General features: G+C 38.4%; 1 protein-coding gene across 1 annotated transcript in view; it reads right to left on the minus strand.

The window, feature by feature from the left end:
- The window catches only part of LOC144981105 (stimulated by retinoic acid gene 6 protein-like), a 63,373-nt gene that overhangs the window by 36,740 nt on the left and 4,133 nt on the right, over nucleotides 1-22,500 (minus strand). Inside the window, exon 2 of the mRNA XM_078929234.1 lies at nucleotides 15,940-16,698. Within this exon, the coding sequence (XP_078785360.1) occupies nucleotides 15,940-16,004 (65 nt within the window). The 5' untranslated portion in view covers nucleotides 16,005-16,698. The remainder of the gene's footprint in view (nucleotides 1-15,939; nucleotides 16,699-22,500) is intronic.

Raw genomic sequence — 22,500 nt, forward strand, 5'->3', positions numbered from 1 at the left:
CAAATTACTCAATAAAGTCTAAGTATAAAACACAAAGTCGCGATAACGTTTATAGACTTAAATATATCCTGGATATCACTGAATGTAAAATTTAAAACGTGTGATTAAACGAACAGTGAAATTAAAAATTAAGGGAAAAAAAGGGGAGGCGGGGAGGGGGGGGGGGGGGTAATCACAAAGCAATTCACCGACACATTATATATATCTCATTCATGTCTTACAAAGTTAATAAAACAAAAGTTAATGATAATCATTCAGACTTGATTATACATATTTGGAAATTTAACACACCTGGCCAATTAATTGAACACGCGAGACAAAGAACAGAATTAATAGCATCCAATGAAAAAACAGTAAGAAAAACAAACAAACCGATGGCCCAGTTGTTTAAGTCGTGTTAGATTTACAATAAGCCTGACTTAAAACATAATTTAAAACTTCTGGCCAATAGGCTTCAACAGTCGTGACGTCACTTCCCTCAACGGATAGTAAGTTAGTAACTGGTTCTAAACTATAGGAACAATGGCGGATGCCCTGATGAAATACTTCTCCGAAGAGCATAAAAAGTGTATCCAGAGGAGAAAAACATTGTAAATCTGATCATGTTTTGACTTTTATACATTCTGATCACATGACATATGAAAAAGTTCTAACCAGCATGAAGAATAAAAAGGAGCGATTTTCTTTGTTTAGAACCAAGTTGCCGGTTGCTGGGCGGACGTGGCATCAGACTATTGAATCCTATTGAAGAACTAAAGAAAACGGAGAATAATAACAATACAATCCAGCCGGAAGTGATTCAACAACGCATCAATCCATGGAAGTTTGAAATAAAATAATCCTTTAATGTCAAAATTTATGTGTAATTTTGCTCCATCTAGATATAGAAGATCATGTTTTTTTTTAAATGTGATTTTCCGATCTATAAAAAACATGTTTTTCGATATGGTTTTGCGCTATATATTATCATGATTTTAGGTGCTATTTTCCGATATATTATTACGAGTATAAAGAATGGTTTTGCTCTATAATATAAAATCATGGTATTTAAATGTGATTTTCCGATCTATAAAAGTTTCGGGTTTTAGCTATCCAATCTATCAGCGAGAGTAAAGAAGAATGATAACATCCGGTAGAACCAGTCGCTACACCGACACATTAATCAGCGGTGTCTGACAAAATAAAACTAAAATCGTGATCGTGTTTTAGTGTAAGATTCATTAATTTATTTGTGAGCACAACTAGATACACACAAATTATAGGTTTGTAAAGCGATTTAAGCTCATGTAGGAGATGTATACGTGCGGCTATGTGGTCAAGTGGTAAGACACCCGCTTTCGGATTGGAAGGTCCTGGGTTCGAGCCTCGTTCGGCGCATAGTTGAGTCCTTGGAGAAGGCTCTTTACTCACATTTCTCTCACCGTATTCAGGTGTAAAATGAGTACCTGGCCGTTAGCAGCGTTGTCTCTGTTCGAACAGCCGTTATGTCCCGTCCTACATGTTAAATGTTGCTGTTGGCCAGGGACCCCTTGTAAAGCGCTTTGAGCACGTTTAGTGGATATTGCTCTATATAAAAGCTCAATTTTTTAAAATATACGAACGAGGAAATGTTGGAGAAGGTGAGAAAGGGAAGAATGTTGATCGATGCCATCAGAAAGAGGCAGTTACGGTTTCTGGGACATGTGTGGAGAAGAGACGGAATAGAAAAGTTGGTAACATCTGGGATGATCGAAGGAAAGAGATCTAGAGGAAGACAAAGAATGACACATCAAAATAAACTAAGAATGACCAATTAATGTGATTTAAAAAGCAACACAACATTTCATGCGCACCGCAGAGGATCGTGATTCGTGGAGACAGACAGCTGACCGGCAACGTGCTCGAGAGTATAAGCCGTGATTGATGACGATGATGATGATGATGACGATGATGATGATGATGATGATGATGATGATGATGATGATGATGATGATGATGATGATGATGATGATGAAAAATTATCGTTTTCAGCAAATGGAACACGTAAATTAAAAAAAAGGAAATTTATATCATCCAGTAGAAAGCGGTTGACGGACTCGTTAATCAGTGATGTGTCTGTAAAAGTTCTTTTATCTAATCAAAAAGCGAAAGAGGAGAGAAAAATATCATCAAGCCTCAGTATTTTCACCAAACACATAACTCAGTGATGTCGGACTATGTCAAAAAGTCGTGACATAATTTTTAGAGTAAGATTCATTAAGGAATGAAATGAGTTTCTGAATTATTTGTACGAGTAAACACCATAATCTAACGTCACTAGGTATATAAATTCTCGCTTGTAAGTCTAATTAAGCACACGCAGTGGATTTCGCGCTATATAAAATTCATGTTTTCAGCAAATCGAACGACTAACGTAAAAACATTTATTGTTTATTATTATCCAATAGAAAACAATTCACGGAGCCCATAAATTAGCGATGTCTCTTTAACTGTACCTTTAGCTAATCAAATAGCGAAAGGGGAGACAAATGTCATCAGGCGTAAATATTTTCACCGTCAGTGATGTCTGAAAAGGTAAAAAAACCATGATAGATTTTTAGAGTAAGATTAATTAAGGAATGAAATGAGTTTAAGAATTATTTGTATGAGTAAACAACATCTAACGTCACTGGAAGCCTATATACTTTCTCGCCTGTCTAATAATTAAGCACACGTAGTGAATTTTGCGCTATATAAAATTCATGTTTTAAAAGCAAATCGAACGACTAACGTAAAAACATTTATATTATTATTATTATCCAATAGAAAGCAATTCACAAATCCCATAAATCAGGTGATATCTCTTTAACAGTGCTTTTAGCTAATCAAATAGCGAAAGGGGAGACAAATGTCATCAGGCGTAAGTACGTATTTTCACCAAACACATAACTCACTTCACTGACGTCTGACTATGTAAAAAAAAAACAACAAAACAACATAATCGTGATTATGGTTGAGAGTTTACATTGAAAGACAAAGGTAACGAAAGGCGCTGATAGGTGGTTCCCATTGGGTGTATCGTGTTAATAAGAAGAAGATTAGATGCAATGACCGTTCTTTGGTCCGCCCGGTGACCATTCCTTGCACTCGGAGCGACAAGGTTACGGGAGGAGGGATGATATAATGTAGTAGTAGTCATCAATTCCAGGGGGGTAGGGGGGGGGGGGCGGCTATGCGGTCTTGTGGTATGACACTCGCTTTCGGATCGGAAGGTCCCGGGTTCGAGCCTCGACAAGGTTAGGTTAGGAGGGATAAGATAATGTAGTAGTGGCGAAAGGCGCTGATAGGTGGTTCCCATTGGGTGTATCGTGTTAATAAGAAGAAGATTAGATGCAATGACCATTCTTTGGTTCGCCCGGTGACCATTCCTTGCACTCGGAGCGACAAGGTTACGGGAGGAGGGATGATATAATGTAGTAGTAGTCATCAATTCCAGGGGGGTAGGGGGGGGGGGGCGGCTATGCGGTCTTGTGGTATGACACTCGCTTTCGGATCGGAAGGTCCCGGGTTCGAGCCTCGACAAGGTTAGGTTAGGAGGGATAAGATAATAATGCTGAATGCTGAAATAATAATGCTGAAAACTTATATAGCGCTATAACTCCGAGACACCAGACTCTAAGCGCTTAAATTACAAATTACTTTGGCTGAAACATACTCATTCACACACACAAGCACACACACATACACACACACATACACACACACACAACACAACACACAACACAAACCAAACCTATCTTGCTTCTCATACCATCTACTAAAATCGAAACAAATATGTTTTAAGGGAACGTTTAAAAATAGACAAAGATTCTTTTTCACGAATGCTCTGCGGTAAGGCGTTCCAAATAGAGGGTCCGAAATGAGAAAAGGATCTCATTCCAGCATTTTTCCGAATTCGAGGGACAACTAGTTTTGTGGAATCACTGGCCGAACGTAAGGGGCGGGGTTTTGAATATCTTTCAATTAGTTCTGAAAGGTAGGAAGGGGCAGTACCTTCAAGACAACGATACACTAAAACACAAGCTTTGAATTTAATTCTTTTCCCAACAGGCAGCCAATGCAGGTCATGAAGTAGAGGTCCGGCAGAGTCGCACCTACGCTTCATGAATACTAGTCTGGCAGCGCTGTTTTGGACAATCTGAAGACGTTTCAGATTGTATTGCGAAACGCCAAACAACAGAGCATTACAATAATCCAATTTCGATAGTACGAGGGACACAACCAGGTGCTTGGTCACATCCTCAGATATGAACCGTCTAATGGAAGCAATCTTTTTTAGTTGGAAAAAGAGAGATCTAACCAAATTATTAACCTGATGCTCCATCGACAGTTCAGAGTCTAAGAATGTGCCAAGGTTTTTCACTTTGTCAACAATTTGAATAGAGGCATCCCCCAACTTCAAGTCTGTTTCACTTTTCCACTTCCTGTTCCCCACATACAGCACCTCCGTCTTATCATCATTCAGTTTCAGTCTGTTCTCATTCATCCATTTCTTAACACTTTGGATACAATTTTTACTATTGGCTGATACTTCTTGTAAATTTCTCGTATTGGAAACGCAGTACAATTGCGTATCATCAGCGTATTGATGGTAAGACAGACCATAACTTCTGATGATTTTAGACAGAGGGCCAACGTACAAAACAAAAGAACGGGTCCAAGTACTGAACCCTGGGGAACCCCACAATCAAGAAAGATTTCCTCCGATCTATATTCATCCACCGTAATAATCTGTTTACGATTGAACAAATATGACCTAAACCAATCAAGCGCTGCACCAGACACGCCATAAGTAATTTCAAGACGTTTGAGAAGAAGATTGTGATCAATAGTATCAAAAGCAGACGATAGGTCAAGCAAATTCAGCAAGGAACATGAACCATTGTCTATAACAGAGAGGAGATCATTAACAACCCTAACAAGTGCGGTTTCCGTCGAATGATGTTGCCTATAAGCAGACTGAAATTTTTCTTCAAGACAATTATTTTTAAGATGAGACAGTAATTGTTTCAAAACAAGCTTTTCTAAGATCTTAGAGAGAAAAGGAAGATTAGAGACAGGGCGATAGTTTTTTAAGTTCTCTTTATCGAGATCAGGTTTTTTCAAAAGGGGTTTGACATGGGCAACTTTGTAAATGTCTGGTACAGCACCTGACTGCAACGAATTATTAACAATACATGTAAATGGTGTTAAAATTACATCAATGCATTTTTTTAAAATGGCAGTATTTAAGGGGTCTAAATCACAACTTTTAGTTGGAGACGACATAATGCAATCACATAAGTCAGCTTCAGTAATCATTGAAAAATGTGTTAACGAATCACCATGAAATGTGTCAAATGTTGTATGGATCGATTCAGACGACAGTTCTTTCCTGATGCTATCCGTTTTTTCTTTAAAATATTGACCAAAGCGAGTTGGTAGATCTGCACGATCGATTAAAGATGGGAGAGCTGGTTGCGTCTGTTGTCCCAGCAGTTCCTTGGTCAAGGCAAAGAATTGTCTCGAACGTCCCATAATGTAGTAGTGGCCATCAATCCCAGGGGAAGGGGGCTATGTGGTATTCAATTTCACATTATTATTTATTGCAATGACAAAACACATTATTCTCCTTTTTTTTGGCCAGAAATATCGATTGGTTTTATTCTTTTTTTTTTTTTTGTCTAAAAAAACATATTTATTAAACCTGAGACATCTTATAAACCATGGGTTTTAGACTTTTTGACAATTTGGGGTCATTTCATCTATTGATACATGAGGGAGAACAACAAAACAAAACAAAACAACTGCGTTTTCTGGCCATTTTGAGAAAATGATAAATATAGATGTTGGGATAGGCCGTTGGGAAGACAATAAACTCAATATGAAAACAACAACAAGAACAATAACAACAACCACAACATCAACAATAACAACATCATCATCGTCAACAGCAATATCAACACGATAAAAAATTAACAACAAAATCAATATCAACGCCAAAGACGACGACCACCACCACAAAACAAACCATGACTACTACGCGTACTTCTACAATAACAACAGCAACAACAAAGTTGTCATTAAAAGCTATAAAACTCATATTATTATCAAATTACGCCCTTTCGCAACGCCTAGGCATTCCATGAAGGAATATAGATAATCCATCAAACAGGATGTCTGATGTCAACAGGAATCACCCATGTTGTCCAAATGAGCATATTGGGGGTTAATAATCTTGCTCAAAGAAAAAAAAAGAAAGTGCCTGAAGCGGGGCTCGAACCCGGGACCTTCCGGATCATAGTGCAGTGCCTTAACCACTCGACCACTTCACCACCCTATACCTAATATAGTAAGAGTTTATTCATTACCTGCGACATTGAAAGAAACAATAATATAGTTATGATTATGATCTTCCCGAGTATCACGTATCACGTATACCACCTACTATCATGCAGACCTGCCAACCCTTCACATTCCAAAAGTGGAACCAATAGGCCTGAAAATAGGAATTTAAGACAAAAAAATAGGAATTTCACCTCTTTCACTTTCACCCACCCACCCTCTTTGCTCTTTTTTTTATTCTTACCATTATCATCATACATTTTTAAAAATCGGAATTTTAGAGTCAATGACGGAATAGTACAAAAATGAAGAGTCAAAATAGGAATGATTCCGCCAAAAGCGGAAGGGTTGGCAGGTATGTATCACGTCGTATCACGTGAACGGCTAATTCAAATAAGATTAATCTTGGTGTAAACAAAGCAAATCGCTCAGAAAATAGTTCACACCAAAATAATCCTTCTAAAATTAGCAGCTTATATAATAGTACCAGATAAGTAGTAGTCTAGTCCTTCAGAGCCAGTAGGCCCATGGAGCCGGAGTTTATCCCGGTTTCTATAGCGTGAAACGAACAATAGCAATTGCTTGCTACCCTTTTGATAGGACGTTCTGGATGGAATCTATCGCAAAGTACTTTCCACCAGATCTAACAGACACAGCTCCCCAATCACTGTCGGGTGGACAGAGGTGAGGGGAAGGGGGGGGGGGGTCAGAAAAAATCTCGACTGCACCCGGGATCGATCTCGGTCCTTTTATTGTGAATCGAGTGCTCTACCAACTGAGCTATCGGGACCCCCAGATAAGTAGTAATAGATGATATTGATGGTATAAATATAACTTGTAATAGCCGACATTGTGGTCTTTAATGGCACTCGCCTTAGGACGGTCTGGACGGCACAAGGTTGAGTCCTTAGAATAGTCCATTTACTCACATTCTCTCACCGTACTCGGGTGTAAAATGAGTACCTAACTTGACGTTAACAGCGTTGTCTCTGTCGGAAGAAAATGTAATATCGCCGTAAGAGGCGGCGTGACGTCTCGTTCCACATGGTAAGTGTTGTTGCTGACTTTGGATCCCTTGTATTTTGTAAAGCGCTTTGAGCTCTCTATTGTTGTTCGTTCAATGTCGCAGAAGCCAGAATCAAATCATCTTATATGAGCTGTGGTCAACTTTGTTGTTGTTGTTGTTATAGTTGTTGAGGAGATATTGCACTTAATAGATGCTTAATTTTTCAACAAAAATAATAACTGCTTTCTACCCCCACCCCCCCCCCCCCCCCCCCCCCCCAAAAAAAAACCCCAGAAAAAAAAACGAAGAAAAAAACAAAACAAAAACAAACAAACAAACAAAACGCAAACGTTGGATAGAGTTTTACTTTATGTCAAAGTACTCTCCGTCAATTTTCACATACCCGGCTACCCAATCACGGTATGAATGATGGACAGAAGGAAGTCAAGTGAGGAAGAGGAAGAGGTGGGGGATGGGGGGGGGGGGAGGGGGGTTGGGACTTTAGTAGCTTGATTACCAATGCACTCGTCTCAGTAGCACAGGAACGGGTTTTATCTCCCAAGTGATGATGCTGATGATGATATATATATATATATATATATATATATATATATATATATATATATATATATATATATATATATATATATATATATATATATATATATATATGAGCCAAGGTCAAAAGGTGCCAATTTTTTTTCTCAAAATAAAAGTGACATAATAGTCCATTCATGTTTCTATATGTGTAGCAAAAACCCTGTACTTCATGAATCAAAGGCTCTTTAGATAACTTTAAGGTCTAACGCAGCATAATATCGTCAACAATACCTATAGGTTGTCGGTGTCACCTGTGACCGGTGACACCAAAATGAGACAAAAAACTCAATAACCAAATGATTTTTGTTGAGTATCAAACTTTATTTAGTAAGTTATAGACAAAAAGACACAATCAACAACAATCATAGTACAATAATATTACCAACTATTGGAGAAACGGTTTTTTTTTGGTGTCATCGGTCACAAGCAACATAGAATGCAAATATATTATTTCATAAAAATGTTTGTACATGAACAAAAACAACAATATTGCATATATTTAATACCAGCAATGTTCAGAAAGTTTTGGAATAAAATTTTGGGAAATAATGTGACCAAAGCATATCTTATTTAGCCGCATTGTGTCACTTGTGACATTAGACCGATGACACCATTACTTATGTCACAAGCAATACCAAATTGCAATTTCGACAATATATCATTAATTTAAGTCAAACCAGTGTAATAACCACAGTTAAATATGAAATTTAATAATATTTCAGAAACCAAAGACTTCAAAAATAGAAATATACATGGAAATTAGAGCATCTGAATGTGACTTGTGACATAAGACCGGTGACACCATTACTTATGTCACAAGCAACACCAAATCACACTTTCGTCCATAATATATAATTATTTTCAGTCGAAAAAGCACAATAACCTACTCTAAAATGAAATTCAATAATATTTTAAGAAACTAAATACTTTCAAATTGGAAATATACTTCGAAATTAGTAATACCATTGTTGCTATTACTTTGGTCAAAATCGGCACTAGAACGCAATTTTGCCTCAATAAATCAAGAATAGCAACTGAACACATGTAATATAGCATGTTAAAATGTAATTCAATGAGATTTCAAGCTTTGAAGAACATGAAACCAGAAATACATGAGAAACTTCAAACTTAAGTGTCACCTGTGACATTTTAACCAATGACACCAATGGTCACAAAAAGTACCAGAAGTCACACAAACACTAGATAAATATCAGCCATGGTAATGAATTCATGTAACCATACGGTAACCATCACCCTACTGCTCAAATCTGCTAGTTTGTAGTACTTTAGTGTGTTAATAGTAAATCAAATCAAATTTCTTGACAACCCTTCTTTTATCTGAATTCGTCAAAAGCTTGAGTTTTGTCTTTTTCTTGATTGATACAACCCTGAAACATAAAAAATTAGAATTACAAGGAAATAATTAATTGTGTCAAAACTACAGTCTTTTGTGAGATGTCATAATATCATATTTGTAAATAGAATAACAGCTGAAAACATATTTTTTTTTTTGGTGGCACTTTGTAATATCCAATATCAAGTGTTGCTTGTGACAATGTAAAATAGCGATGACACCAAAGTTCAACTTACTTGCCACGCTGGAAAGGCAAATGAAAGTGCTGCACTTCAAAGACTGGTAAGAAGGGTGGATCAAAATTGCGAATCGCTATTTAACGAAACAAACTTCCACGTGTTCACGCATGCCTTGTTGCTTGTGACAAATGACACCAAAACCAATAAGCCTCAATATCGGCAAAACGGTATACATTTACTCCAAGATTTGAGTTCAGATAGTAAATCTATGCTTTTTTCTCATAATAAAACATTTTATAAACATTAAACATGAGCTTTAAAGTTTCGTGTCGAGTCTTAGTATTGTGCTGTGTTTGATGACACCAAAGGTCACAAGCAACACCAACTTTTTAAGAACTCTATATGAAACTTAATCAGATATGTAATATACTGCAATTGCGTTTAAAAGTAAATTTTGACTTTATACTATTAGTCCAATTTCAATCACGTGAGCTAAAACATCACATTTAATTTCTACATGATTTCTAAAAAGGTGATGCGTTGACCTCGTTTTAAGCACATGCCAAACAGCATTCAAATTTCACTTTCAAGTTGTTTATTTTATATTCTGTTGAGCAGAGTATGTTGAGCTATCTCATTTTATCTCTTCTTCATATTATCAATTGATTACAAGCATTAACCCAATGAAAACAGCCCATAATTAAGTAAAAATTAAATTTTCTTAACACTGGTATCAGGCGGGCACCTTTTGACCTTGGCTCATATATATATATATATATATATATATATATATATATATATATATATATATATATATATATATATATATACATATATATATATATATATATATATATACATATATATATATATATGGATAGTATGCGCTTGGCTAAGAAGCTCACAACAGTGCCATCCGGAATTATAACGGACCAACACACAAAACTATGTGTACCCTTGAACGTTTATAGTCTGGTTAATACAGTTAAGTGAGAATCACTCATAGACGCGGATGGCAAAAAACAATAACAAAGGCTTGAGTGACGTCAACTGCATCCTATCTATACACCGTGTCAACGCCTGATCCCACACAATGGATTCAGTCTACCGTGACGAGGATTATGTCTTGATGAGAAACAAAGAAGTAGTATACTGACTATACTGTACAAATCGTGTCCATTTTTATATATGTCAAAATGCAGTAGAGCATGTAAAATCATTCGTCAATGTGTCGGCTTTAACAAGACATGTATTAACTCTCTAACAGCGTAAACTTAACTTCTTTTATAACGTAATTTCTCGTTAACAGTGTAAACTTAACTTCTTTTATAACGTAATTTCTCATTAACAGCGTAAACTTAACTTCTTTTATAACGTAATTTCTCATTACCAGCGTAAACTTAACTTCTTTTATAACGTAATTTCTCATTAACAGCGTAAACTTAACTTCTTTTATAACGTAATTTCTTATTAGATTTAGATTAGATTAATTAGATGCAAAGTGTTTCAATTGATTGTAAACATTATATTATTATATGAGTTGACAGCGTAAAATTAACTTCTTTTTAAACCATAATTTCTCATTAGATTTATATTAGATTAATTAGATACATAGTGGTTCAATAAATTGTAAACATTATATTATATGAGTTAACAGCGTAAAATTAACTTCTTTTTAACAATAATTTCTCATTAGATTTAGATTAATTAGATGCATAATGGTTTCATTAATTTCACAGCGTAAAATTAACTTCTTTGTTTAACAATAATTTCTCATTAGATTTATATTAGATTAATTAGATACATAGTGGTTCAATTAATTGTAAACATTATATTATATGAGTTAACAGCTTAAAATTAACTTCTTTTTAACAATAATTTTCCATTAGATTTAGATTAATTAGATACAAAGTGGTTCAATAAATTGTAAACATTATAGTATATGACTACCTATTTATGCACATCATTACGGCTACTATTCATTCACCTTATAAATATTATGTGTTTAGACACCAACATGAAATTAAATTAAATTGAGCATTTATATAGCGCAATATCCACTAAACGTGCTCAGAGCGCTTTACAAGGGGTCTAACCAACAGCAACACATAACATGTAGGACGGGGCATGAAGCCTGTTAAGCGATACTACAATTTTGTTTTCCAAAAAGAGACAACACTGTTAACGGTCAAGTACTCGTTTTACACCTGAGTACGGTGAGAGAATGTGAGCAAAGAGCCATTTTCCAAGGACTCAGCTATGCGCCGAGCGAGTGTCATACCACAAGACCTCACAGCCGCACACTCACTGACTTTTGAGCATTTATATATATAAAGCGGACATTCTGAATGTTTAATTTTTGGTGGGAAAATCTAGAGCTTTAAGCTGGTTCCCGGTGTTTTTGAAAACAGTATACTAAAAAACCCGCAGGTGCCATTTTTATGTTTCTGACTGAAAATGAAGATCCTAACATCCTGTATTTTTCCTACTGCAATATATGGATGCGAGACATGGTCTATAACCAAAGAATCAGAAAAGAGAATAACCGCCTTCGAAATGAAATGCTATAGAAAAATCTTACGCATCCCGTGGACAAACAAAGAAAGCAATGCAAACATCATGAAAACACTAGGATTAAAAAGTCCCTGCTAATGAGTAAGATAAAAAAGCTGAAACTCAATTACTTTGGGCACCTGAAAAGACACGACACACTAGAGAGAGATGTACTGGAGGGCATGGCGGAGGGCAAAAGAGGCAGAGGAAGACCACAAAGAAGATGGCTCAACAACGGCGTGACGGAATGTGGCAGATGGGCACAAGACAGAGACTTCTTCCGAAGGACTGTGTGGTAGGCTACGTCCAAGTGATATGCCACAGGAGAGGAGAGGAAGAGAGAGGAGGAGAGAGAAGAGAGAGAGAGAGAGAGAGAGAGAGAGAGAGAGAGAGAGAGAGAGAGAGAGAGAGAGAGAGAGATCCGTCAAAATCATATATCCGCCCCAGTATATCATCAATATATACGTCAAATGTAAAATGTGCACTCTTCAATAATTATCAATTAGAAACAATATGGTGTGCGGCTATGTGGTCTAGTGGTATGACACTCGCTTTCGGATCGGAAGGTCCAGGGTTCGAGTTCGAGCCTCGCTCGGTGCATAGCGGAGCCCTTGGAAAAGGCTCTTTACTCACATTCTCTCACCATACTCTGGTGTAAATTGGCCGTTAACAGCGTTGTCTTTGTCGGAAAAATTATAATATCGCCTAACAGGCGTCATGTCTCGTTCTACATGTTACGTGTTGCTGTTGGTGAGGGACCCTTGTAAAGCGCTTTGAGCACGTTTAGTGGATATTGCGCTATATAAAAGCTCAAATATGGTCCGCATGAAGTGTTCATTTTATATTTATATTGAATGACACTAGGTATGGATCACTATAGAACTGAACATGACCTAAGCTCATTTAAAATTGCAATAGGAAAAGGGAGAGACACAGGGAGACACAACAAGGCTCTTGAGGAACTGGCTTTAACACTTACTGCAGCCAAAGGCAATACTACCACTTCGGACAGAGCTGCAGATACGAAATGGAAGTCGGTTTGGACGAATCCAATCCCTCGAGGGGGCGGGACATCGACTCCTTCGAAACTGGGGGAGATGTTACCAGGCTTCTCCACCAGCAAAAGGCGACATTGGGTGGTAGCTTCCGTCGAGAACCTGCTTAACAGCTAGCACGCTCAGATTCAGATGAGGCCGATTTAATCCCTGAAAAACTAAGAAATACTGCAGTGCCCTCTGTACTAAAGTCACAACAAGATCTTGACAGCCTCAAAATTCTGGCACAGGACCGTGACCAATGGAAACAATTAACAACATGGATGGAGAGAGCACCTATACTTATCGACCATGACTGAATCACACAATAGGATTCAATCGTCGTAACGTCACTTCCTTCATAATGACGCATGGTAACCTAGCAACACTGGCTCTAAACTATCGGAACAATGGTGGACGCCGGTATCAAATATTTCTCCGGCGAGCATAAAAGCGTATCCAGAGGGGAAAAAACCCATAAACTTGATCATGTTTTGACTTTTACACATTCTGGTCACAAGACATATTAAAAGTTCTAGCCAGCTTCAAGAATAAAAACTAAAGATTTTCTTTGTTTAGCACCAAGATGGCCGCCGTTGCTGGGCGGCGTGACATCAGACTACTGAATCTAATTAATTCTTAGCAAGCGTCATTCGGACTGCGAGGCTTACTACTACTTGTTACGAAGAATAATTAAATTACTATAGGAAAAGAGGCGATCCACGGGACTGTCATTGTCATGTCGCCGTCGTCCAGAAGGGCGGTCAAAGCAGATGGAAATGAATGGGCTGGACAATGGTCAGTGGACAGTGGACACGGGATAAATACATGTTATCAAAGGACGTGCCATAATAACCTGTAATTATGTGGCCTAAGGTAGACCCAGGCGCCGTAAAATCGTGACAGAACAAGAATGCTCTGACAACTCGAACAAAACACTTATTTAAGTAAAAACAATTTTTGCCAGAAAAATCTTCCACTCGAAATAAATAAATAAAAGTAAATATCTTAAAATACGAACATTTATTTAGCGCATTCCTAAGCATTTACTATACTCAATGCGCTCTACTTTGTTTCATTTATCCCCCCCCCCCCTCCCCGAAACAAGTCTCAATTATCGATCGATTAAAAATAAGTAGTCCATCAGATCTATTAGATACGTGAAGCTGGAGCTTATCCCAGTTTCTAAAGCGTGAAACGAACGGATAATAGCAGATGCTTGCTATTTTTTGGATATAGTTGTCTATCGCAACGTACTTTCCGCCAGGTCTAACAGACCCAGCTATCCAATCACTGCTGGGTGGACAAGGGGGTCAGATCTCGGTCCCTTTGCGTGTGGCTCTAGTACTCTACCAACTGAGCTATTGAGCTTTTTTAAAAGATTTTATAACCATGTTGGCCAACAGCAACATTTAACATGAAGGACGGGACCTGACGCCTGTTACGCGATATTATAATTTTTTCGGACAAAGACAACGCTGTTAACGGCCAGGTACTCGTTTTACATGAGAGAATGCGAGTAAAGAGTTTTTCCAAGGACTCAACTATGCGCCGAGCGAGGCTCGAACCCAGAACCCTCCTATCCGAAAGCGAGTGTCATACCACTGGACCACATTTATAGCCGCAAAAAAAGTGGGTTTTTTTCAGGGTACAACTGGCATTGTTGGAATGTTAGCTATTTTCTTGTCTCTGACAGGGGGTGGGTAGGAGGGGGGGGGGGGGGGGGGTCGCTCTAGGTCAACATGGGAGGGGGGTTAGGGGGGGGGGGGAGGAGTTGGGGAATGGAATTTCTATCATAGAGGAGACAATGGATGATGGGGAAATCACCAGTCTCTGGTAAACTATTTTCAGCTACAGTCATTTCGAATGTCGTTATGTGTGTCTTGTGTGTGTGTGTGTGTGTGTGTGTATATATATATATGTGTGTGTGTGTGTGTATATATATATATATGTGTGTGTGTGAGTGTGTGTATATATATGTGTGTGTGAGAGTGTGTGTGGATATATATGTGTGTGTGTGAGTGTGTGTGTATATATATATATATGTGTGTGTATCATATATATGTGTGTGAGTGTGTGTATGTGTGTGTATATATATATATATATATTTTGTTATATATATATATATTATATATATATATATATATATATATATATATGTGTGTGTGTGTGTGTGTGTCTGTGTGTGTGTGAGTGTGGGTGTGTAAGGGAGATGGAGAGAGAAAGACAGAAAGAGAGAGAGGCAGAAAGAGAGAGAGAGAGAGAGAGAGAGAGAGAGAGAGAGGGGGGGGGGGGGGGAGAGAGTATGGGGTGGGGAGGGGGTGGGGGGGGGAGGGGGGGGGCATTCATATAGACAAGACAATGAATGTTGTGAATGACACTGGTTTCAGGTTAGCTTTTTTCTTTAGTAACAGTCACTTTCAAAGAGCCGTCAATGGAGCCGGATTTTATCCCGGTTTCTGTAACGTGAAACGGAGCTAAGAAATTTATTTCCATCCTTTGGATAGGGTTGTTTTTAAAAAAATTTCTTTCGTTTCTTTCGTATAGTTTTTAAAAGATGTTATCATATTCATTTTCGTTCAAAACAAAGTTCAAAGTTTCACAGTTTATTCAATCTTAGGCTTTCGCCAATAAATCAACAATTTGATGACAACATGGAAAGTGAGGGAAAAATGATAAATGGAACCAAAAACAAACAAACTAATAAACATAACAAAACACAACAACAACAACAACAACAACAAAAAAACCCAAATAGCAAACAGATAAAAAACACACAAAAAAAACAAAAACAAACAAAACAAACGAACAAAAAACAAACAAAAAAAAAAGAAAGAAAACAATTAACGAAACGATGAGAGTACTACTTACTAGGTGGCGTTGGCATCCGCAGATCTTTCGAAAAAAGTGTTTAATCCGTCCAGAAAATTCGACATGGTGATGGTTTGTTGTGGCTTTCAGCTGACCAGGATCTGATAAGACAATTAATGGCGATTGATGCTCGTTAGCAGTTGTAGCAGTATCCAAAATATCTTCAAGAATTCGTGGTTACACAATAATATGATGTCGAGGTTATTTATTTAGTCTCTGTCGGAATATTGACAATAAGTTGTTGCGGTAGTTGTTGTTGTTGTTGTAGTGGCATCAATTACTGTGGTGGTGGTAGCAGTAGTGGTGGATGTAATAATATAATATATAATATTATATATTTAGTGGTGGTTGTTCTAGCAATAGCAACGATGTAGTAGTAGTGGTGGTGGTAGTAGTAGTAGTAGTAGTAGTAGTAGTAGTAGTAGTAGTAGTAGTAGTAGTAGTAGTAGTAGTAGTAGTAGTAGTAGTAGTAGTAGTAGTAGTTGTAGTAGTGGTGGTGGTGGTGGTTGTTGTTGTAGCAGCAGCAACGGTGGAACTACAGCTCCACTTTCAATTTGTTAGGCCAGATTCTTTTGTTGAGTGTCAAAGATTATAACGAGTCCGTAACGTGGAATTCATCTGCATGATAATATTATGCTACGCTAAGAATCAATGCTGGAAAAACATTTTGAAATTCCACCTTGACGCACCGAATGCAATCTTCTTGTCTTGATTGTAAACAAACTATCCAGGTTATTTTGTCTGATCAGCGCAGGTGTCCTGGAGAAGAAAAAAAATAACACATAATATTAATCATTTTATGGAGCTGTAGATAGTCTATAAAATCATATTTTTAAAAACGTGGCCAGAAAACTAAACCTTCTAGTATTGATCGATTAAAATGAGCTTTATATAGCGCAATATCCACTAAATGTGCTCAAAGCGCTTTACAAGAGGTCCCTGGCCTACAGCGACATTTGACATTTAGGTGGGGACATGGCGCCTGTTAGGCGATGTTACAATGATATTCGGACAGAGACAACGCTGTTAACGGCCAGGTACTCTTTTTACACCTGAGTACGGTGAGAGTAAAGAGCCTTCTCCCTCAACTATGCGCCGAGCCGCAAACATACATAGCCGCAAATTGACCCAAATCTTGTTAAAAAATCTCAATCCTGGGACTTCCAGAAGTCCGGGGTAGTATGAGAGTTTTTGAGAAAATGAGGGTCATTTTAATCACAGAAGTTCTCAGGTTTGAGAGTTTTTTGACGAAATGGGGGTCATTTTAATCGATCGATATTTGGAAGGCTATTATTTCATTTTACTCACTCAACCCTAACACTGACTTTATCCGTTGTTTACCCAGGTTACTTTTACCCATTATTATTTATTACATTTTTTGAGACAAATTAGAGAGAGAGAGAGAGAGAGAGAGAGAGAGAGAGAGAGAGAGAGAGAGCGACACACACACACACACACACACACACATACACAGAAAGAGAGAAAGAGAGAGAGAGCGAGAGAGAGAGAGAAAGAGAGTGAGAGAAAGATAGAGAGAGAAAGAAAGAGATAGATAGATAGATAGAGAGAGAGAGAGAGAGAGAGAGCGACACGCACACACACACACACACACATACACAGAAAGAGATAAGAGAGAGAGAGGGAGAGAGAGAGAGCGAGAGAGAGAGAAAGAGAGAGAGAGAAATAGAGAGAGAAAGAGAGAGAGAAAGAGAGAGAGAGAGAGAGAGAGAGAGAGAGAGAGAGAGAGAGAGAGAGGGAATGCATCTCACACATGCATCCCATATGTCCACCACCGCAGTGCGACTGATTGGCCTTCCAGCTTGTGAATCATTTATCACCCAATGGTTAGACACAAGTCATGCGTGAAATAATTTGGGGTAGAATTGGGGACACTACGCTTAAAAACAGTATTAGAAAACAACAAACTTCTTCTTCTTGTGCATCTCAATTCAGCACACAGATAACTAGTAGTCTGTGGTTCAGCGCATCATCTTCCCCCAGGCCCAGTTCTTTCATATCATCCTTTACCTTATCCCACCATCTAGTCTTTGGGCGTCCCTTTTATGGGGTGCAACCCAGCACCTTGTGAGGCGCCGGTCACAAAGCCGGATAAATGGGAAGTGTTTGCTCAGGAAGGGCATCCTGGCAGTAAAACTCAAGCTACAACTAATGAATGAATTAAAAAAAAAAATATGCTTTTTGCGCCACGACATCATGGAATCATACGATATCGTCGCCTAGGCATTCCATGAAGGAATATAGATAACTCATCAAACAAGATGTCTGATGTCAACAGGAATCACCCATGTTGTCCAAGTGAGCAAATTGGGGATTAATAATCTTGCTCAAGGAAAAAAGCGAAAGTGCCTGAAGCGGGGCTCGAACCCGGGTCAACCGGGTCACAGTGCAATGCCTTAACCACTCGGCCACTTCGCCCCCGAATGAATGAATGAAAACAGAAAAAAAAACAACAAAAAAAAAAACAAAAAACAAACAAACAAAAAAAAAAAAACAACTAATAATTCCTTCATTCATCCCATGGGGGAAATAATTAATTTGTCTTCAGGGTCTATTCCAAGGGGTGACTGGAAATACCCAGGCCTCAGCCCCCTGTCCATCCGCATGTAGATGAATAAAGTGATCTTTATTGTTATTCACTTTATTGATATATTTCAAGTGTGTGTGTGTGTGTGTGTGTGTGTGTGTGTATGTGTGTGTGATGGTGTGAGTGTGTATGTGTGTCGAAGGGGGGGGGGGGGGGGGGGATTGCTGTATCACAACATTCATTTAGCGCCTTAGCCAACCATAAGCACATCATAGCGTGTAGCACTGAAATTGGAACTAATGGCGAAGTGATAAGAATTAGCAGAGAAGTGTCTTTTACGACGATGGAGTGTGTGAATGGCTCTGTGTGTGTCAGTGTGTGTGTGTTGTCCTACATACTCACATGTATACACATGTATCCATAGAAAGTTACCACGATACACAAATAAGTAACTGTCAATATCATAGTAAGTAATTTGTGGCCGAAATCACCAGGCGCAATATACAACAACAACAACAACAACAACAACAGCAACAACAAACAACCTTTAATTATCTTTTTTTCTTCGGCGCGTTGGCTGGGTGAAATTAGCTCGAGGAAACCGTGTTTGAGGTAAAGATTAGTTCGAGGAAGGAATGGAATGATAACAAAGAATAATAAGGAAAAAATTCGGAAATTCAAATGAGTTCGAGGAAACCGTGTGTTCGAGGAAATCGTGTTTTCGAGGAAATTGTGCTGGAGTTGAGTAAGAACTAGTCGTCATAACAATGGCTGGCGAATAGCAACAACAAAGACTCGAGTGACGTCAATTTCATTATATCTATCTATATAAATGTGGAAATGTGTATATTTCGTTTAGATTAGAAATCACTGTCATTGTTTGCTGATTAAGGAATTCCAATCAAAATCACTGGGGACGGGGGGGGGGGGGGGGGGGGGTTAAAGGGCAAGGGGCGCGGTTATCTTCTCTCTTTAAAAAAAAAAAAAATAAAAAAATAAATAAATAATTACGCCTTCGACAACGGCATCATAAGATACACTCCCCCAGGAATTCCATGAAGGAATATAGATAATCCGTCTAACAATTTCTCTCTACTCAGAGTCGATTGATGCTATAAGTTTTGGTAAAATACTCATAATGCCCGCCAGTCGGATATTACATATCATGATGCGACTCTCTGTGCAGATTTAATCGTTTATAGATAGTATGCGCTTGGCTCAGAAGCTCATAACATTGCCATCCGGAAGTATAACGGACCAACACCCAAAACTGTGTGTATCCATGAACGTTTATAGTCAGGTTAATACAGTTCAGTGAGCATTACTCATAAACGCGGATGGCAAAAAACAATAACAAAGACCTGAGTGACGTCATCTTCGAACTATCTATAGATGACGTCACTATAACATACTATCATGCAGATGACGTCACTCAGGTCTTTGTTATTGTTTTTGCTATCCGCGTTTGTGAGTTGTTCTCACAAAACTGTATTAACCAGACTATAAAAGTTCATGGTTACACAGAGTTTGTGTGTTGGTCCGTTATACTTCCGGATGGCAATGTTGTGAACTCCTTGGCCAAGCGCATTCTATCTATAGATCGCTCCCATTATAAGAATTCGCCTCAATACAGTCTGCAACAAAAATAATTATGCCGCATTATAATTCAATAGATTTAGAAACAACAACCGAAGAACTGATTTCAGCAACAGAAGGAAACATCCAACTGCCTCAGCACCTTAACACGCATGATGAGATTCTAAAGCTAAGAACACTTGCACTAAACAGAGATTTATAGAGGCGGGTGACTAACTGGATAATAGAAACAGGCTGACACACTCGAAGTGACGCAACACATTCACGGCAAGCGTCCATATAGAGACTGCCCAGCCATATTTTTAATTTATTATTATTATTATTATTATTATTATTATTATTATTATTATTATTATTATTATTATTATTATTATTATTATTATTATTATTATTATTCAATATGAAATCTATTCATAGTTTATTCATTGTCCGGAACGGAGGACTCGTTACACACTTCTAATAAGTTTTGAACCGGAAGAGAATGAGATGTGACGTCACGACTTGCCTGCCTTATTGTAAGCTGTCCCTTCGTAAATGTGGCTTTGAAAGCTTGAGAAAAAAATACAGGTATTCAAAACGGCCTCAGCGATAATCAAAGGGATCTGAATACCCCTATTCACTCATAGAAATTGAATACTACACGTATAAATAATAATTTATTTAGACTCTGCGGGCAATATGAAAAATCCATTGAATTAGAGAGGAATGCAGTTGACGACTCGAGCGAGGTGACTATGAACGAGACTACTTGATTTGTTTTTGTTTTTCTGTCAGTTTGTTGGTTTGTTTGTTTGGTGTGTCAACCATTTTTAACATCTGCTGCTACACACTCTCTGGTCTGTGCTACACACCGGCAGTTAGAACTTCGGGTTTGTTTTTTTTTTCTAGTTTAAAAAGGCCGACCCGCTCCGCTGGCATAGATGGTATGCGCTTGGCGAAGAAGCTTACAACAATGCCATCCAGAAGTATAACGAACCAACACACACAACTATGTGTAACCTTAAACTTTTATAGATAGAATCAGTTGACGTCATTCGGGTCTTTGTTGTTGGTTTTTGCCATCCGCGTTTATGTTGGAAGGTGCAGCTATCTGGTCTAGTGGTATGACTCTCGCCTTAGGGTCGGCAGGTCCTGAGTTCAAGTCTCACTCTGAGCGGAAAACAGCTGAGTCCTTGGAAGAGACTCTTTACTCACACATTATCTCACCGTACTCAGGTGTAAAATGAGTATCTGACCTTTAACAGAATTGTCTCTGTAGGAAAAGAAACTGTTTTAGTACCTAACATGCGTCATGTTTCGTTATACATGGTATTACTGTTGGCTAAGGACCTCTTGAGCACATTTAGTGGATGCTGCGCTATATTATTGGAGGTCCCGATAGCTCAGTTGGTAGAACACTCGATTCACAAGCAGAGCGACCGAGATCGATCCCTGAGGCAGACGAGATTTATTTTTTTCTGAACCCCTGTCCATCAAGCAATAATTGGGTAGCTGGGTCTGTTTTATGTTGCGGAAGGTACTTTGCGATAGACTAGAGTCCTATCAAAAGGAAAAGCACGCAACGCTATAGAAACCGGGATCAACTCCTGACACTGAAAACCAAAAGGACTGGTCTTTTGACGTCATTATTTGGCTTTTGCACCGCCTATTTTTTTAGGAGATAAAAATACTCTTCAACAGTCGTAACGTCACTTCCTTCCTAATGACGCATGGTAACTTAGTAACACTGGCTCTAAACTATTGGAACAATGGCGGACGCCCGTATGAAATACTTCCCCGGCGAACATAAAAGCGTATTCAGAGGGGAAAAAAACATAAATTTGATCATGTTTTGACTTTTACACATTCTGATCACAAGGCATATGAAAAGTTCTTGCCAGCATGAAGAATAAAAAGTAATTATTTTCTTTGTTTAGAGCCAAGATGGCCGCCGTTGCCGGGCGCGTGATATCAGACTACTGAATCCAATTGTAGTCGCTAAAGTGGACTTTAAAAATCAACAATTTAAAATCTCACTCGGATTAAATAACACTTCAGTTTTAGGGGCAGCGTGGCTCAGCGGTACGGTCTTTGCTTCGTACTCGAAAGGTACTGAGTTCGATCACCCGCCGCTGCGCTGTGTGGCCTTGAGTAAGTCACGACCTCGCCCTCGCTCAATTTGCGGCGCTGCACTGCGGCTGACGCCTGGGTTATTCCAGTCTACGCTTGGAATAGACCCCAGAGACAAATTTTCCCTATGGGATGAATCAAGGGAATTTTCTTCTTCTTCTTCTTTATTTATTCTTCTAGTGAGTTGTCGTTAGTGCTCAGGGAAAGAAGTGGTCCCATTGGAATACAACTCACGATTTGTTTTCTATGCGGCTATGTGGTCAAGTGGTATGACACTCGCTTTCGGATCGGAAGGTCCTGGGTTCGAGCCT

Source organism: Berghia stephanieae, chromosome 10, assembly GCF_034508935.2.
Source record: "Berghia stephanieae isolate SIO BIC M18660-M18661 chromosome 10, UCSD_Bste_1.3, whole genome shotgun sequence".
NCBI lineage: Eukaryota > Metazoa > Mollusca > Gastropoda > Nudibranchia > Aeolidiidae > Berghia > Berghia stephanieae.